The sequence below is a fragment of the Anguilla anguilla genome, chromosome 3, assembly GCF_013347855.1.
Source record: "Anguilla anguilla isolate fAngAng1 chromosome 3, fAngAng1.pri, whole genome shotgun sequence".
Taxonomy (NCBI): Eukaryota; Metazoa; Chordata; class Actinopteri; order Anguilliformes; family Anguillidae; genus Anguilla; species Anguilla anguilla.
In genome coordinates this window covers 39,099,488-39,117,550 of record NC_049203.1, presented here as the reverse complement: position 1 = coordinate 39,117,550, position 18,063 = coordinate 39,099,488, and the positions used below count along the sequence as shown (strand labels likewise).

At 41.5% G+C, this 18,063-nt stretch overlaps 1 protein-coding gene across 7 annotated transcripts; it reads left to right on the top strand.

Annotated features, from left to right (window-relative positions):
- Nucleotides 1–471: 471 nt before the first annotated feature.
- On the top strand, nt 472–18,005 carry LOC118223462. 7 transcript variants are annotated; one of them, XM_035410032.1, is made up of 25 exons: nt 472–638; nt 1,938–2,065; nt 2,272–2,541; nt 3,614–3,753; nt 3,951–4,078; nt 4,429–4,611; nt 4,905–5,077; nt 5,524–5,719; nt 5,980–6,119; nt 6,529–6,781; nt 8,220–8,744; nt 9,175–9,345; nt 9,645–9,776; nt 10,150–10,212; nt 10,289–10,353; nt 10,531–10,611; nt 10,700–10,763; nt 10,870–11,083; nt 11,462–11,639; nt 11,714–11,816; nt 11,911–12,452; nt 12,669–12,874; nt 13,785–13,957; nt 14,999–15,206; nt 15,815–18,005. In XM_035410032.1, the coding sequence occupies exons 2-25, from the start codon at nt 1,961–1,963 to the stop codon at nt 15,996–15,998; spliced, it is 4,497 nt and encodes a 1,498-aa protein (XP_035265923.1). In that variant the 5' UTR covers nt 472–638; nt 1,938–1,960; the 3' UTR covers nt 15,999–18,005. The 7 variants fall into 7 exon arrangements, with proteins under 7 accessions (XP_035265923.1, XP_035265919.1, XP_035265920.1 ...); XM_035410028.1 differs by having other exon boundaries at nt 473–638; nt 3,614–3,752; nt 3,956–4,078; nt 11,911–12,473; XM_035410029.1 differs by having other exon boundaries at nt 473–638; nt 5,980–6,110; nt 11,911–12,473.
- Nucleotides 18,006–18,063: the final 58 nt, after the last annotated feature.

Below are 18,063 nucleotides of genomic sequence, written 5' to 3'. Positions count from 1 at the left end.
ACAAACTTTGTCTTTTATGTTAACAGTAAATATACGCAGTTTAGGAACTCCCAAATCATATATCACAACTAAAGTATGTTTGGCTGCTGTTTTAAAATGAGAGAATTTTGCTATATTTATGCAAACAATCAAATTTGAGCCTGAGAGAACGAAGGAGGGAGAAAGAAAGTTATTTTATGAAAAAGGAGAGAACAGCAACACAACTACAACGATTTCCAGGTGTGATGAGGGACTGCAGGCGATGTGCCTCCTGGTACAATGGCACAAGATCTCTACTAGCTGACAGACGGCCATGCTCTCCAGCTCACAGCGTTCGGCGCGTACTTCTCTCTTTGATTGCGTTGTGTCTTTTGGAGAGGGAAAGGTGGCAAAGACTGGAGGGCAAGAGGCGGGAGGGAAATTCTGTGGGGCAACCATAGCAACAGGGAAACAAGTCTTTGTGCTTAGCCAGGGAGCTCTGTGGGACCTAGCAACGGCCGAACCTTGTAAAGACTTGTCAAACACAAAGTCAGGACGGGGGCTCTGAAATCTGGGTCCCATTGTGGCAAAGTGACACCTCCTGCACCCACTCTTACAAGTACATGTACACACTTAATTTCGAAGTCTGCTTTACTGAAGAGGAACAGAGTGAAACGCAGGTAGGATAAAATGCCTATGTGTGAAGTTATGTGAGTGACTATCACACTCATATCTACTATTCTGTCTCTAATAATTGTTAGTTAGAATTGTAAATAATTAACTCCGTTTAGTTCTTTGATTTGTTAAGCCATTTTATATTGTGTGAAGATATGTGTACATACAGCATATCTATTTATATATGCATAATAGATACACATATAATTATAAACGGCAGGTAGCTCTTTCATTTTTGTTTCTATTCAAATTTGGATGTACATTATGTTGGACTAAAGAAACTTACTAGCAATTTTGAATTCCCCTGTCTTAATGGGACCAAGTTCACTTACAATATCCTTGCACATATGAGGGGTAACCAGTTTTCAGTCCTGCTATTAGCAGGTAGTGAATAGGGTGATTTAAGCCACTTAGTAAGTACTCTAAGGATCACTGATCAGGTCTGTGTGGTCATGTCTGTGTTTGAGCACTGTTTATGTTTCTCATTTTTCTCCATTACTTAGAAATGAACACCATTTGGGATAACCAAACTTACATAAAAAGTGTTGAAGTGGTTGTGAGAACTTCTCAGGAAGTGTTATACTTGTGTAGTAGACAAATGAAACGAAAGTGTATTTTCATGTATTGATCACTCTGGCAATCACTGTGGTAATCACTGGGCACAGTTAATGACACAAGCCAGACAGTGAAAATAGAATCTATGAATATATCCAGGCAAAATGGCAGCCCTCACTGATAAAAAAAATGTATGTCCATATATGAAAAAGTGAAGACAGCTAATGGGTCTGTGCATAATGAAAAAATATTCAATTTCAATCACAAGATCTACCAACATATGCAATTCAAGATTTCTGCCAGGTAATGTGACTTTTGTATTTGCCATTTGTACTTTTTGAAGTTCTATCGGTTAGGAAGATGAGTACCCATGAAGTAAAAATACTCTAACAAATTCTGTTTCAAAACCATAACCCACATTGGAGTACCCAGTCATATTCATAAACCTACCTCATTGCTATAATGTCTACTACCTATGCGGGAAAAGTTGGAGAAATGAACCAAACTGAATGAAGCCTTTATCTTAAGGTGAATACGTTCATTGTAGTTCTTGCCCTGCTAACCTTCAGTGAAAAAACCTTGAGTGGGACCTCTATTGTTAAATTTGTTGCAACCCATTAAATGTAAGACTGGGGGGTGATTGATGAGCTGGAACTTTGTAAAAGTCACTTTAACCTCTTGACTAGGCAAATTGAATGCATTTGATTTTGGAGGGATTTTTGGAAAGGTGTCTTTTCCTTGCCTATCAGGGTGGAGTTGGTTCCCTTTGGAGATGAAAGACTTCGCTCTATCGCTGCTGAGTCGAGGGTGTGGCCATGTGGTCCGGACACAGGTGGACAGCCAGAGTGGGAGGATTGAAGTCTGCTTTGAACCTGAGGTAAGACTAGTCATCTGATCTGCTGAACAATAGTCCAACTGTCACAATGTATTTTGTAGACGGTTGTACTTGTAAACAATGTGGAGGAGAAAGGGAAGAATGGAGGATAAGGGAGTATGAATCTGAACTCCCTCATATTGCACTGTACAGCTTTGGATCTAAAAAAATAAGGGCAAGGCTAATGTATTTTTGATTATTTCTCTGAGGACTATTTTAACTGGAAGTCCAGCCATCCGCTGCTTCGCTTGTCTGAAAGTGGAAGGATACGATGTGGGGCAGAGCCTGCACCCCCGAAAACCTACAGCACCAGGAAGGGGCCACTTTTACTGTACTCTGCCGAACTGGCCCTGCCTCGCAAACCAGAGGACGCGAGCAGGAAGAGGCGTGGCAGCCAGCATTCTGTACAAGAAGTGCAACTTCAGCTGCGCACACTAAGGGATCTGACTGGGGCTATCTTGGCTTATGACAAAAAGCAGGTACAGTTTGACAAGTACTGAATCTAGCAACCTGTATCTGTAGGGGTGATTTGTGACTTTATTCAGGTTTTCCCATGACTGGTTGTGACAGGAATGTTAAGGTGCCTGTGCTGTTCAACAGGATTTGAGCTAAAGGTTTGAATATAATGTGAAAAATATGATGTGACACCCAGATAGGACAGACACATTTTTGACCCATAAACCACTGAGAATGTGTTCCTGTCAATTTCACACTGACAGAAGGAAGTGTTTTCTTTTACACTGGGTTATTAATACTTGGAACATATTATCACATTTCATTGTAGAAGCACAGATTGTGGAGTGATCAAAACCAGCCTTGAGATAATGCTGGATGTAATGTTGACTGTAGGCAATAAATGAGCCAAGATGGACTGAATGACATGTTTTCATTGTCAGACATTATTATGTATGTTATATGTTCTTATTTATCTAAATTAACTGAAGGAACGTGTTACATGTGCCAGTGACAGTTTTACCATGAGTCATCTACCTCGAGTGTTTACCTAGTCCTTAAACCAAGACATGGAGAGATCTGCAGTTATCTTATTCTTTGTCCGTTCAGACAGATAAGAACACTTTTTATTCATCTCTGTTATTAGCCTTGGGTGTGAACTGAAAATCTTTACACAATGAAAAAGTTTCTTTTCTTGCCGGTTGATCTATAGGCTGCCATCTGTTGAAATACCTCAGCAATTCACAAAAAAAAAATGGCCTGTCAGTTCAAATGTTTTCTTTGTTCCTTAGGAACCATGTTCTTATTAATGCCATTCTCAACTAGTATGGTCCTTGAACAATTTAAGTGTGGAGGATTTATGGATTTGTCAACATGGAATTCAATGAAATAGTGGAAAGTTTAATTTAAGTTTCAGGTCTTTCGCAGAGATTTGTCAAATAATGTTGTGTACACAGAGACAAAAGAAAGATACACAAAAACACATAATCTGACTGTCATAAATTTCTGTCAGCATAGACGTGTTTGCTAAACACACAATATGTATTTGTGCATGTGCTATGAGAAACAGCCATATTTTATTTTCTGTGTTCCTCTCAGCCACAGGATGCCAATAATGTTGTGGATGCTCAACCATGCCCGCCTCTCTCCCCTGGTTCCCCACTGGTTCCCCCTGTCACTCAACTGAGCCAAACCTGGCACCCTCCAACCTCACCGTGTGACCCTAAAAAGCCTGAAGGTAACATCCACCTGAGAATCTCTGGTCTAAATATCAAGAACAATATATTCTATTACGTTGAAAGCTATACTACAAGGGACATTCGATAAAAATAAAATACATAACATTTTTGAATGTATTTTCACTGCATCAAAGACACTGGTATTATGTCCAAAAAAATGTATTATTTCCTTTTTTACGTCCTTTTCACTGCCGGGTCTCAGGAGGAAATAACACTAAAGACCCGGGATTAGTCAACTGCTTTCCTGCTCCACCTGATTCTGGGCAAATACCATGCAGTGAGCATTCAGCTCAGTGCCAACCAACTCAATGCCTTAGTTCTACAAGTAAGAAAAGAGTTTGAATTTTGCTGGAAATTTTAATTGCTAGAATGATTATTACTGATGATCAGAAACATGTAGCAAATTGAGTCAACAGCATCATGAATAGGGAACTATAATGCAAGCCTGATAAAGTCCTCAAAGGTTGTTCATTTCAGTCACTTTAATAAATAGCAGTTTTAAAGTTCTTAAATATAAGAGCATGATGAATAATAGTTACATTGGATGCTGAAGGAATATTGGCAGATAAAAAAAACAAAAAAAACAATGTGCTTCATGATTTAAATTCTCTTTACTAGATGCTATGCTGACTGTTGCTGTTTTGACTGTCTGAAAGACTCTCCGCCCTTTTAAAGGTATCATCTATGACCACTCCAAGGATCAGCCTGTTGCTCCAAACCCCAGCCCATGTGACTGTGAGGATGAGACAGGCTTCCTCTTCCTCCACCCAAGACCCTACACAGTACCCCAAAGCCGCCTACCTCCTATTCCTGAGGGAATAGTCAAGAACTGGGTGGATAGCCATCTCACCTCAACAGGTACTGACCAGTACTGTACTGCAAAACAAAAAGTCACAAACTCTACCCTTCAGTGCAGTCATTAAAACAGAAGTAGAATAATGACAACATAACTTTGTTATCAACACTACTTAAAGCTATTGAACACAGTTTTCATAAATAAAAATGACCATCTACTCTGACATATTGATGGTATACTGCTGCCATCTCAGGAGAGTGGGTGACCTGCTATGAAACAGATGTATCTTACTGGTGAATATGCTTGTTAACACTTCTACTCTGTACTGGTCACCATAGCTATTTGTTATTTACAGAAAACCAAAGGGTCCCCCAGGCAGGAGATGTAGAAGACCACAACGAGACCAAGAACCTATGCCTCAGGATTGTGGTGGACTCACCCAGAGTTCAAATGAACCCCATCTCGAAAACAGGGAAGACAGATTGGGGGTTGAATTCAAGAAATGTCAGGAATCATCAAGAAGGCCCAGTAAATATGATCTCCTTGCTCTCTCTCTCAGTTCATCTGCTTTCACAGTGATAAAAATCATACAGAACTTCACATGCAATTACTAAAAGTTATACGTACACTACATTTGCTTTATGAAGCTTTATGACATCGTTTCTCTATACTCCTGTTCATTTAATGAAATGGTATGGTACATGGTATTTGAAATTAACAATGGTGGAAATAAATAAAGCAGTGAAGTGGTACACTGTGAATAATTATCAGAGGAAATATCTATATCACCTATTGGCTTTGTTTCTCTGTTACAAGCCTATTCTTTTTTCATGATACAAACATTTGTGTTTATAGTTATAAAAGGTAATTTATGGAATTAAACTGCCTAGTATAATGTGACAGTTGTACTTTAAAGATTCTAATATGTGTATTACTTGCTTCAAAAGATTTTTATTCTACTTAAATCTGTCCAGGTCCTACATGATGTGACATGCTACCCTAAGTACCTAGGTGCTCATGGGAATTGTAGTGCTACTGGGGCTGGGGAAGTTGGAGAGGGGCCCTGTCCATTGAAGACAGCCTTTGTGGACTCCTCCTGGAGTTGCAGCCGCCTCTCTCGTGTCACCTACTATGGGGGTCACCTTAATGGTACCCGGCTAGGAACCAACTGTGAGTCCAGTGTTCCTCTGCCCTGCTGGCTTGTGGAATCTGTCACAATCTAGATCCCTCAGTCATTTTCTCAAAGTTTTAAAGGACATTCTATTAGGGTCTGAAAAGTTGTGTCTACTGACAAAGTATTCAGTTTAACATGTGTATATACTTATGCCTTCATATTTATGAATATGTGCATGAGTGTGTGTGTGTGTGTGTGTGTGAATGTGCCTGTGATATGTGCATGTTTGTGCACATGCATGTGCCATGTGGAGCAGGTGTCCTGGACCAGAAAGGAGGTGCTGCCCCTGACTCCTGCTCCTTTTCCACCCTGCACCTCCCCCCTGTGCCATCCGGACCCCTACTGAAGCCAATACCACTTATTTGGTCAGGCCCAGATAAAGGAGCAGTAAGTCAGGCAAGCAGTCATTTCACCAGCACAAAACAGACAGGAACTCTTTTCCTATTTATGTACATATCATTGGTGTCATAAATATCCTCTCCAAACAATCAACTTTTCAACTCTTCAGTTTCATTACTCATTATGTAAATTAGATATAAGTTAGTGACAGTTAGTGTTTTGAATTAATGTTATTTGTGAGGGAGCCAAGACAAATGAACAGTACATAAAGGATGAAGCACGCTTCCTATTCATGTATCAAACCCAAAAATATTACAGATGGAGTATGTAAAAGTTTGATGGTAAGATATATGAAATGTATACTTAATGAGTTTCCTGCTTGGAAACTCATTGAACATGTGATTGTCCACTCAAAGGTTTTTGGCAAAATTTCTGACAACAAAGCTTTTTTATCTTCTTCACCCAGATGAAGCCTGTGGGTCCACCAGGGCTAGAAAAGCAGGGCGGGACAGTGCGTCTGCCTCCACTGGGTGACTCTAATATCAGCACAGGGGCACCCACTCTCACACGTGCACACAGTCCAGGGGCCCTCGGACCTCCGCAAAGCCCTGAGGACCCTCACCACCGCCGCCCACAGAGAGAACTGCCCAGAAAGATATTATTGCTGCCACTACTCGAACACGGTCAGAGTCAGAAGGCTGACATGCTGAGGCAGCATGGTACTGTGTGTGTGCAACTGTGCACCTGCATGTGTGAGTGCTTGTATGAATGCATGTGCACACACTTGCGATTGATTGTGTGTGCAAGTGTGTTTAATTAATGTAGGCATGTATGTTAGTGTTTGTGATTGTACAACAAAGGGTTTGAGTGGGTCAGAGTGTGCATATGGACATGGGGAAGAGTGTGTTTGTGTGTGAGAGAGTCTAAAGCATTTAGACTTTACTAAAATGCATTTCATAAAGCACCACATGAGGGACTCATCATCAAAATGATGACATTAAAAATTACTGGAGGTATTTCAGTGGTTTTGGAACTGGCTACAGTGTAGAGCAAAACGAGTAGTAGGGATCTTACCCAAGCAAGGCACTATGGGGAGTGGAGTCCCATAAGGATTGGTGTTGGAACCTCTGCTCTTCCTTATTTACTTAAATGACTTTGACATCGACATAGAAATACATTAGTTACATTTTCAAATGATACAAAATGGAGAGGTTTACCTAACAGTTTGGAATCTACTAAAATAATCAATTAATATTTTAACAGAATCCAGAAGAGTTGGGTGGAAATCTGGCAAATGAAATTATACAGCTAAATGTAAAGTTCTACATTTGGGAAATAAAAAGATACAGCAGGGCTACTTTATGGGAGGAACAAAACTGGAATGTGCTCAATTTGAAAAAGATTTGGCAAGTAGCTGTTGATCAAAGCCTTTCAGGTTCTAGGCATTGTGTTTTAGCATTCAAAATGGCAAACAGGATGCTGGGATATATAGCCAAAAGTACTGAGTACAAATCCAAGGAATTTATATTAATGTTATACAATACCCTTGTCGGGCCACACTGTGTGCATTTCTGCACAAGAAAGATATAGAGGCTCTGGAAAAGGTTCAAAGAAGGGCAAATAAATTGGGTCCTGGTATGAATAAAAGTTGTGATGAAAGACTTAAGATACTTCATTTCTTCAAGCTTAGTAAAAGGAGACCTAGAGGTGATCTGACTGAGGCTTTTCCATTCATAAAAGGGATTAACAAAGTAAATTACTTACAGATTCTTCAGTTGAGTTCTATCAGTAGAACGAGGGGGCATAGATGGAAATGAGCAGAAGGTAAATTCTGCACAGACATCAGGAAGTATTTTGCTTTGTGGAATAGCTTTCCAGGTCATGTTGTAGAGGCAGAAACTCTGTGAGTTTCCAAGACCAGGCTTGGTAATATCTAGTTAGCAGGTAAAATATAAGCACTAAGTACCCTTTAGTGATAGGAAAATGGTGAGCATCTTTCGACTGAATCGCCTGTTCTCATCATTATGTTATGTTATGTTATGTTATGTTATGTTATGTTATGTTATGTTATGTTATGTTAAGTGTGTGAATAGATGAAAGAAAATGCGTCTTTGAGCTCTGTCTTCATGGTCTTCTGTATGCTTCACTGTGTCCAAGGTGGTTGCCATGATACCCAAGCTATGGATGGGAAGCAGGGTTTCTGTGAAGAATTTGGACAGGAAAAGGAGACTGCTATGACCGGATGTACCAACAGGGGGTCCAGTCCAACTCCAGCCATGCAGCCCAAAAACAGGGTATCCAGTCCCACTCCATCCATCGAGGCCAAAAACAGGGTGTCCAGTCCCATACCTACCATACAACCCAAAAACAGGGCATCCAGTCCCACACCAGCGATCCAACCCAAAAACAGGATGTCCAGCCCCACACTAGTCATCCAATCAAAAATCAAGACGTGCAGCCCCATACCAGCCATCCAACCAAAAAACAGGGCGTCCAGTCCCACACCAGTCATCCAATCAAAAAACAGAGTGTCCAGTCCCACACCAGTCATCCAATCAAAAAACAGGGCGTCCAGTCCCATACCAGCCATCCAACCAAAAAACAGGGCGTCCAGTCCCATACCTGTCATCCAACCCAAAGAGCTCAACCTTGACAGTCTTGGTCTGCTGGAATCAGGGAAAGGTAAGCAAATGGAATTCCTTATAATGAATTACACACAATAACAAAAGTAAAATGGTAGGCCTGACTGGGACACAGCACATGATTGAATAGGGTGGTGAAGCAAAAGTTTCAGGAATGATACTTCTGGTATACTCCTCCCTATTATTAATAGAGTGACGAAAGCTAAATATAAGCAGTGTTTAAGTTTAAGTTTAAGTTTTAACTACATAGTGTTTAAGTCTGGGTTCAAAATATGTGTCACAGGGTTTAAATATATTGCTATATGTATAACACAAGGAAATTTAAATGATTAAAAGGCCCCGTTTTGTGTTTTATCCTTCAAAATCCTTGTTTTCTGATAGCAAAAGAACACAGTCAACTAGAGATGGAAGAAGGTGGAGGATTGGCTATAAGATGTGTTGACAACATCTTTCTATGTGATTGCCCTCAGAGGACTTCCCTTCCCTGGGTGTGCTTCCTCCTCTGGGTGGACGAAAGGGTCCTGGGAAACAGAGTTCCATGGCCTTATTCAGACAGGACCTCACTGATCCCCATGACTGCTGTGATCCAGACAACCTTCAGACTGCAGTTGTCCGTGGAACTCTCCCGGTGGAACTGAGAGGTATTCTTTATTCAACAATGATATTCTTCTCCTTACCATGGATGTAAAAGAAAGTTTTTAGAAAAGAAACTGCATACTTTTCCATTTCAATCAATTACGTTTTCTTTGCTTTTTTATGTCTGTTATGGCGTTATGTTTGGTTTATTTTATTTATCGGGCATTTTAACAGGAATTTCAAAATTGCACTGTATAGACCTTGCTCATTTATCGAAAGCTGAGAGTATGCCGAGTTTATTTAGTTGAATCCTTATGAATAATAAGGAATAATTGAATGAATAATAGTCTCTCTTATTATTCAGAATTTCAGAAAGGCAGTGCTGTGGGTACCCTCATCATGGGCCCTGATGGCGAGATAATACAACTGTCCTTCTGGGGTTCTGCTGCTGACACCAATGACCAGCAGCTACTTGATGACATCACAAGAGGAAGAGGTATGTAAGTGTGCCTCGGAATGAGGGAATGGTTGTTGATTTGCAAGGATTTGTGGTGGGGTGTAGATTTAGAAAGAGTACAGTTTGGGTGTAGTGGGGTGTAGATTTAAGAGTAAGGAGCTTTTAGGAGTGGTAGGGTGTAGATTTACAAATGAAGAATGTTTGGGGGTGGTGTTGTGGAGGCTTAGAAAAGTGGAGAGTTCAGGTAGTTGTGGAAAGGGGAGAGTTTAGGGAGTGATGGATTGCAGATTTTTAGGAAAGTGGAGAGTTTAGGGAGTGGGAAGGTGAACTCTTAAGTGTGAGGATAGTTTGGGCAGTTGGACACACAGGAGAGGGAAGGTTGAATGGACTGAGGCTCAGTTTCTGCTTTCAGGACTCAATGCCTCAGAAGTGATGCAGGGTCAGCCCTGGGCCCTTCTACTGCAAACAGACACAGGTAAGCATTCCTAGAATTGTCTTTGATTACAGTAGTGCTGAAATTCAGTTCTAAATATTGCCTTTGTTTACTCTAGGAACCTTGGTCAGTGATTCTTTTGGTCACCAAGCCAATATGAACCAATCTTCCCTGAACAAACAGGTACGCGTGCAGACCAGGTGTACTGAACACTACTCTCAGCTCACTTTATATTAAAGTTGAGGACTTTCATGTGACAGTGACATCATATTAAAAAATACATGTTTGCCAGTATTTTTATTAAAGACGTACATACTGCTTCAAGGAAGAAATTTTATTATTATTGCATGTGGCCTGCAGGATGGTGTTGGGGGAGAACTCCCTCATGGCCAACAGGGGGCAGAAGAGAGTTATGGCTTATATTTAGTCTGTGAGGAGCAGGTAAGTTCCTTCCACACTCCCTTAACTGTATTGCTGGTTGCTGTGAGAATGCACCCATGACCATGATTCTGCATATCCTGTCACCCAGTGTTCCCTCCCTAAGAGGCCCAGAGAGATGGGCCCTGTTTCTGACTTCTCCCGTCACACCACAGGTAAAGAAACCCTGAGTTTTGAAGCAGGGCTCCTGTCACTTCACCTCAGTTCAATGCCACACACACACACACATACACACACACACAACCATGTTTTTGTGTTTAGACCAGCAGGGTGAGGAAGGGATAGAGGGAACATGGGATCTTCAGCCTGGGCCACTGGGCCTGGGTCAAAAAGGTTCGAAGGGACCACTGCCCAGAGAGGAGGGCCACAGCACTGACCCCTCAGCATCAGCACTCTCTACTGGTGAAGGGAACACAACAGGAGCCTTTTTGTCCAATAAACAGTCTGCTAATACAACAGCTGGAGCCATGAGTGGGTCAGTCCTCTATACCGCAGTCACTCTACTTCCCCTGAATTCTATACTAAAGAGTATGATTTTTAAAAAGTCTTTGGTTTTTAATTGCATGGAATATCAGAACAGAAAATATGCAAACATATCTTTCAGTTGGTAATAGGAAGTTTTTGAATCTATGTGGCAAATTCAGAGATGCAGTGGTGTGCAGTATCCAGTGCCACCAATTGTCCTTGGACACACCCATTGGCAAATACTCACAATATACGTCTAACGAGAATCTTTCTGCTTTAATGGTAGAAAGACAGAACTGTTGATGTTATTTATATATAACTTCACTTTCAATTTCAGTCTCTATGATATTTGACATTTTCTGCTTATTTTCCTTTCTTTTAATAAAAGAGGGAACGGTCAGTCCAGCCAAGGACTGGTTAAAACAAACTTTGCTGCGGATGCTAAAGAGGCCAAGAGGAATAGATTGGAGCAACAGGAAGAAGCTGACGCCAGAAACAGGGAAGAGGCAGAAGGGGAGCAGTCTTTCGGAACGACATCGACTGAGGCAACTAGCAATTCAACCTTGGTGTGTCTGAGTGTTACATATATCACAATGAATTGCACAGACTGCCATGTAACATATCCAATTCTTTTTTTCAGGGTAAAAGGAAAGAGAAAGGATTGAAAGAGAAACCACAGAATGTTTCAGGTTCACAGGCAAGGGAGAAGCGGAAGGGCAAGCAACGTGCAGCGTTTGTTGTTGGTGAGGTTGTGGGGTGGCTGATTTTGTGGCCTCATTTTTCTGAATACACAAAGTCAGCCATCTCCCTTCACGGTGTCTCTGTGGTGTCTCTCAGGAAAAGTGCGGGAGAATGCTTTGGAGAGATTGACAGAGGACAGGATGAACAGGCCTGCAGATGTACTGAAGAAGCTGGATGGGGTGATCTCTGATGGGGGTGCGAAGGACAAGGATCCAGGGAAGCAGCGTGGGGCTTCCAGCACAACGCTGGGGGGGAGCATTAATGATGGTGACTCACCAGGGGTGAAGTTAAATGCCTCTGTGTCACAAAGCAGCAGGGCGTTGGGCTCTGGCAGACTGAGCTCTTCTGATTCGGCCTGCTGTGAACATACTGATACCCCTGCTGCCTCCAGAATGAAGAGCCAGTCTGCGGTTTCCATGATGAGGGGCCAATCATCGACTGCTTCTATGATGAAGGGCCAATCACCTGCTGGTTCTATAATGAACAGCCAATCACCTGCGTTTTCCATGATGAAGAGCCAATCACCTGCTTTTTCTATGATGAATTTGCAATCACCTACTGTCTCCTTAACTGAGGGCCAGTTAGCTCTCAAGGTAGCAAGAAGAGAGACATCTCATGAGAACCATGTCAACTTGGATGTAAGCAGTAACACTTTGAGTGTAAGGAGGAGCTTTAGCTTTACAATTACCTTTATGTATTACATTGTGTGTGACTGCTATATTTGTGTATGTATGGATGAGCACTGTGCTTGCATGTGCGAACCTGTATATCTGTGGTTGTGTATGAACGTGCTCTGTCTATACAGGTGTGTGAATGCATGTGCTGTGTTGATGTATGTGTATGTGTGTGTTCAGGATGGCAGCAGGAGAGGCAGCGTGGCCCACAAGGAGCAGCAGGGCGGAGGGCGGGCTCCCCGGGCAGAGCAGCGCAGGATGGAGGTGGAGAGGAAGAGGGCCGAGAGGGAAGAGCAGAGGAAGAGGCAGTATGAGAAGGAGGAGACGGAGGAGCGCTTTAAGCAGGAGTTACAGAAGGAGCAAGAGCAGCGTACTGAGGAAATCAAGTATGTCACCGCACTCCTACAGTTTGGCTCCTAGAGTTTATTTGTTATGAAGCGTGAAAATTTGAAAACTTCACCACAGTCATAGTGTTATCATGTGGCCAAATTAAGTGCTATATTAGGTGTTTTGACGGCTCCCAGTTGCTGTCAAGCCTACCTAGTTTTTGAGTTTATCCCTGTGGAGTTTGTGGCCATTTTTGTTTAGCTGAAAAAGAAAAAATATGATTGTAAGGACCCAAGGGGGACCAAGGACAAAATGTCATAATCCTAACTGTTGGCATGTAGGATAACTAAAGCATTCAAAGAGTCCATTTAGCAAACATTTGTATATTTACATATATTAAATATAAGTATATTTCACAAAAATTAGAAAACAGATCAATTAATTCATACCATACTGATTTTTGGAGATTAAAGGCAACAGTGATATTTGCATTATCACCTTCATCCTCTGCATATTTGTTAGTATATACTGAATATTAACTAACTCAAAGTGACCAAGTTTTTCTCATAAATACTATTCATTTTTAAGTTTAAAAAGAACTCTATGCAAGAATTACACAGGTCAAGTTTTATGCAAGTTGGCCTTATAGTTTATGAGGAATTGATGGTTACATATTTGAAATTCAGTTCAAGATAATCAATTGTGTGACTTGTGGCATTACCTGTATTGGAACATTGACTAGCTGTAACACAAATTGGAATAAATAAATAAAAAAAAAATTTTGGTATTGGTACCTTAACATGTCTGGGAAGCTTGAAAGAAAACGGTGCCGAAAACTGTTCATATGAGATTGTGAAAAAGATTGTGAATTCAGTGAAATGGACCCGTAACTCCATGGTGTGCGGCCGCTGTCTGGGGCAGGCTCATGGACACACCGAGCTCCGCTATCTGTGTGTGCGCTCTCCGCAGGCTGCAGAAACAGCAGGAGCAGGAGGAGCACCAACAGCGGGAGGAGCGGGAGAAGGAGCATGTGAGACGCCAGCAGGCAGAGAGAGAAAAGGAGAAAAGGAGACAGGAAGAGAAGAAACGACAAATGGAGCGCTTCCTGAAGATTAAGCAGGCGGAGGAAGAGCGCAGAGCAGGTGCACATATCCACTCGGACACACACACACACACACACACACACACACACAGAAAAGGAATAAACCACACCAATATGGTGCATCCTTTTGATAAATGCATGCATTGAAGGGTAGTGATGTGGTCTAAGGTGAAGCCAAGGTCTGCCACCACCACCGATAATGCAAACACAGTTAAATGCAAGTAGTGTTAAATGCAAACAGTGACACATTTTTTGTTGTTTTGGCTCCATATTGTGTCACTGTCCCAATACCTTTCAATGTAACTGTATACTGAGATAATGAACAGGCTCAAGTAATTTATTCCACTTATTCCATGTCTGTATACCAAAAATGTATATAAAATAGCTTGGTTTTAAATGTTGAATTAATAGCATAGGGAGAACCGTGAAGCATATTTTTGAATGTTATATACAAATATACTGATTGTTTTGTTCTTACTCTTACTAGTGATATTTTTAAATCAATTACATCTGGATTGCAACATAATGTAAACAAGTGTTTATACATTTAAGAGTATGACAACAAAAATAAATGCAATAAGCCTACAATTTTCAAAATATTGAATCCAGCCATTATAGAAGTATAATTATGAAGCACTAAGAATGATACTGAAGGCCAACAGCTACTTCCATTAAGATGTTTAATTAACTTTAACCTAGCCTATAGTGTTCAATAAATTGATATTCTGATTTATACCTGTCACTTATGGCAGTTAAAACATTTTGACATTGACAGAAAATCAGTATTTATTGCTGCTGCATGCTTGACTGAACTATCATTAGTTGTTGTAAAACTACTAACTGCTGGTGAGACCCTGCTGGCATCAATGATTTAAATGTTTTCCATTGGCTATAGTGCACATGCCAAGTTTCACCAATAGCTTTGGCTCTGAAAGGCAATTATAAAAGCTAAATTGGGGCAAAAACTGTACCGTGTGTTCAAGGCTTTTGGCACTTACCATTGGTCTTCCAAAAAAATTCACCAGTACTCAGATGGTAAGAATGTTGTAATGTCCCCGATTCTGCATCCCACAACGTGCAGCGGAGTTAGAGTGCCTCCGTGTGGAGGAAGAGGAGCGCTTGGAGGAAGAAAGGAGGATGCTGCAGGGGATGGAGGAGGACGAGAGGCAGGCATACCTGCTACAACGTCAAAAGGAGGAGGAGCAAAGGAGGAGGGAGGCTGAAGAGAGGAAGAGGAAGGAAGGGGAGGCAGCTGTCACCAGACAGGAGGCAATGTTGCAGCTTGCCAGGTACTTTAATGCTTCTGCACTGAAGGATGATGTTATTGTTAAAGTTCTTAAAAATGCATCAATAATTTAATCTTGGTGCCATTTGTGCCAATGAGGTTTATTATTCCATTAATGTCAGTTCTTCAATAGTGTCCAAGTGATAATTTTTGATCAAGACAAAAATAGATTCCCACCAGTCAAATCAGGAGGGTGCTTCTTTATGTTGAAATGTTTTCAAGAGAACATTTCCTGTCAGGGGAAATCTACTGTATACAATAGCTCTAGGCGTGATAGTGAAGGCAGAATAATTGGAGAAAAATAGACAATAAAAACGATACAGGTTTCATAACTGATTATACACTATTTGATGTGGAGAATCTTTAGTCTACAAGCATAAGCATTTCCCTTTTCCATTTCTGATTCACAAAAATGTTTCATCAAAGACAACTAACTACCTGCTACAGTACCCACTAAATGGTATTTGAATATATAAGAGAGGATAGAAATACTGCCATGTGCCCATGGGCATGCAGCAGTTAGTTTTGTTGTCTGTCTGAAGCATTAGCCGAGATAAGATCAAAGGGTCATCACTGCTGCAGAGTAGCCATGTTGTTGTCTCCGCTCCTCAGGCAGAGGGCAGCCCTGGAGCAGCGGCTGAAGTTTCGGCGGGCCCTGCGAGAGGAGGCAGAGGCTCTGGAGCTGGCGCAGAGCGTGTCGCGCCCCTGGGTCTATTCCTACTACAGCCTTTTAAAGATCCTGGGGGTCCAGGACCTCCCTACAGCCCCGGAAGACCCAGCCGACGACTCTCACTGAAGAGCAGAGCGTGAATCCTGTACCTGTGCTGGACAACACAGGGGACATCTGGGAGAGGTACTCTGGTTGGGCTTATGGATTATATTTGTGCATACCCCTACTATGGGAAATTTTGTACTGCCCTGCAAGGCTGCCAGCCAGTTGGCACTGACGTGGCCAGGATTAAATATCTGAATCAGCAGTGCAGGACACAGCACTCAACAATCCATGGCTGAAGATCTTGGACGATGAGGATGTCACCGAATTAATTCACCTTCTGCACATTAATACAGGGCCATGTTACACTGTGCACAACTTATTATTAGTAGGTACATGTTATACAAATTCTGCACTATTCTGCACACCAAGTACAGTTGCATGCAAATGTTTTGGCACCCCAGATCAAAGTGTGTTTCAATGAATCGCTAAGTGAACAGAATCTGACCTGAATTCTGTATGGTACAGATTTAAACATGACATGACATGACCACATTTGAATGCATGATAACTATTGCTATTTATTTGCACTGATCACAGATTCAAAACATCAATTAAAGTGAACATGGCACAGGCACACGTGTGGGCACCCTGTCAGTTAGTACTTAATTACATCTCCTTTGGCAGATTTCCTGTACATTTCTGGTAGCCAGTAAGTCTTTCTGTCCTTTCTTTTGGAATTCCTCTTTGCAGAACTCTTCTAACTGAGAAGTAGCCTCCTTGTATGCATTGCATGTTTGAGATCTCCCCACAGATTTTCCATTCGTCTGAGGACTGTCATGGTTATTTCAGAACATTCATCTTTATTTCCTGTTAAAGACTTCAGGGTTGATTTTGAGGTATGTGCAGGATCATTGTCTTGCTGAAAGACCCAAGTCTGAGTTCCAAACAGTATTCATGACTCCAATTCTGACACCAAACCACAGCGAGGCTCTGTGTGCGGCCAAAAAACTAATTTTTGGTCTTATTTGACCATAAAATTCACTTCCAATTGCTGTACTTTAGGTGTTGTGGTCTGTAATGACATAATTTCTTTAGAACAGGCAGCTTTCTTAAAATGGTCAGTATCCTTAAACCAGCCAATGCAGTCTTACAATCGCATGCAGTAGACATTGCCTCTGCTGTTGAGATAGTCAGTTCCTCCTTGCAGGCTTTAAAATATATGTGGGAGGATGCGTCAGTCATGGTGGGATGTGAGTACGTCAGTGATGATGAGCGAGCTGCTCCAAAGCGAAGGAGAACATTAATCACACAGTTTACCTAAGAGAAAGCTTTGTGCTCTCATCTGTAGGTCATAATGATGCTAGCCCTACTGCTTTTACACTCAAGAGATCCATTCTTGAAGACAAAGCCACAGTAGAGATGGAAAGCCAATTTTCTTAAAGAATGCTTCCACAGTCTCACTCTTTTCTTGATCATACCCTGTTGAGACACTTCTTCTGGCTTGTGTGAAACTGAGAGCTTGATTAATGAAATTCATGTGGCCAAACCTGCTTCACGGGCAATTCCACAATGCTGTTGACCTCTCCTGTATAAGTAAGCAGGTCAGATCTTATTAAGATGCATTTCTGGCACTTCATACTATATGCGACTGCTTTGGTTATTGGGTTGTCCCCAGCATTATAAGAAAGCTCCTTCTCTATACTGACCTAAATCCTAACCCCTTCCATCGGAACCATCCTACCAGAAAAAGGAACCTTGTCATTCCAGAGAATGATCATTTATCACCAAAAGTCTCAACATGTTTGAATTTGTCAGGGGTTTTGTCAAAAAATAAATGAAACTGATTCTGTGAGCATGATATTTTGCAGGCCAGAACTTTATTGTATTTTGCAGAATTTGTTGTTGTACAGCGCTGTGGCAGGCTGCAGCCACACCTATTCATTGAATGGGCACACAACTGTGTTGCACTGGAAAATGTGGAATTAACTTGTTCTCTCTCTATCGTATCGGCAAATAAAACGATGGTGAAAACTGGAATTGCCAATCTCCGTGTCCAGAAATTCTCTCCCTCCCAGGGGTGTCACCTGATATATGACAAGTACGTTTTGCAATGCAGTGTTATGCGAAAATTACATGCACGCGCACA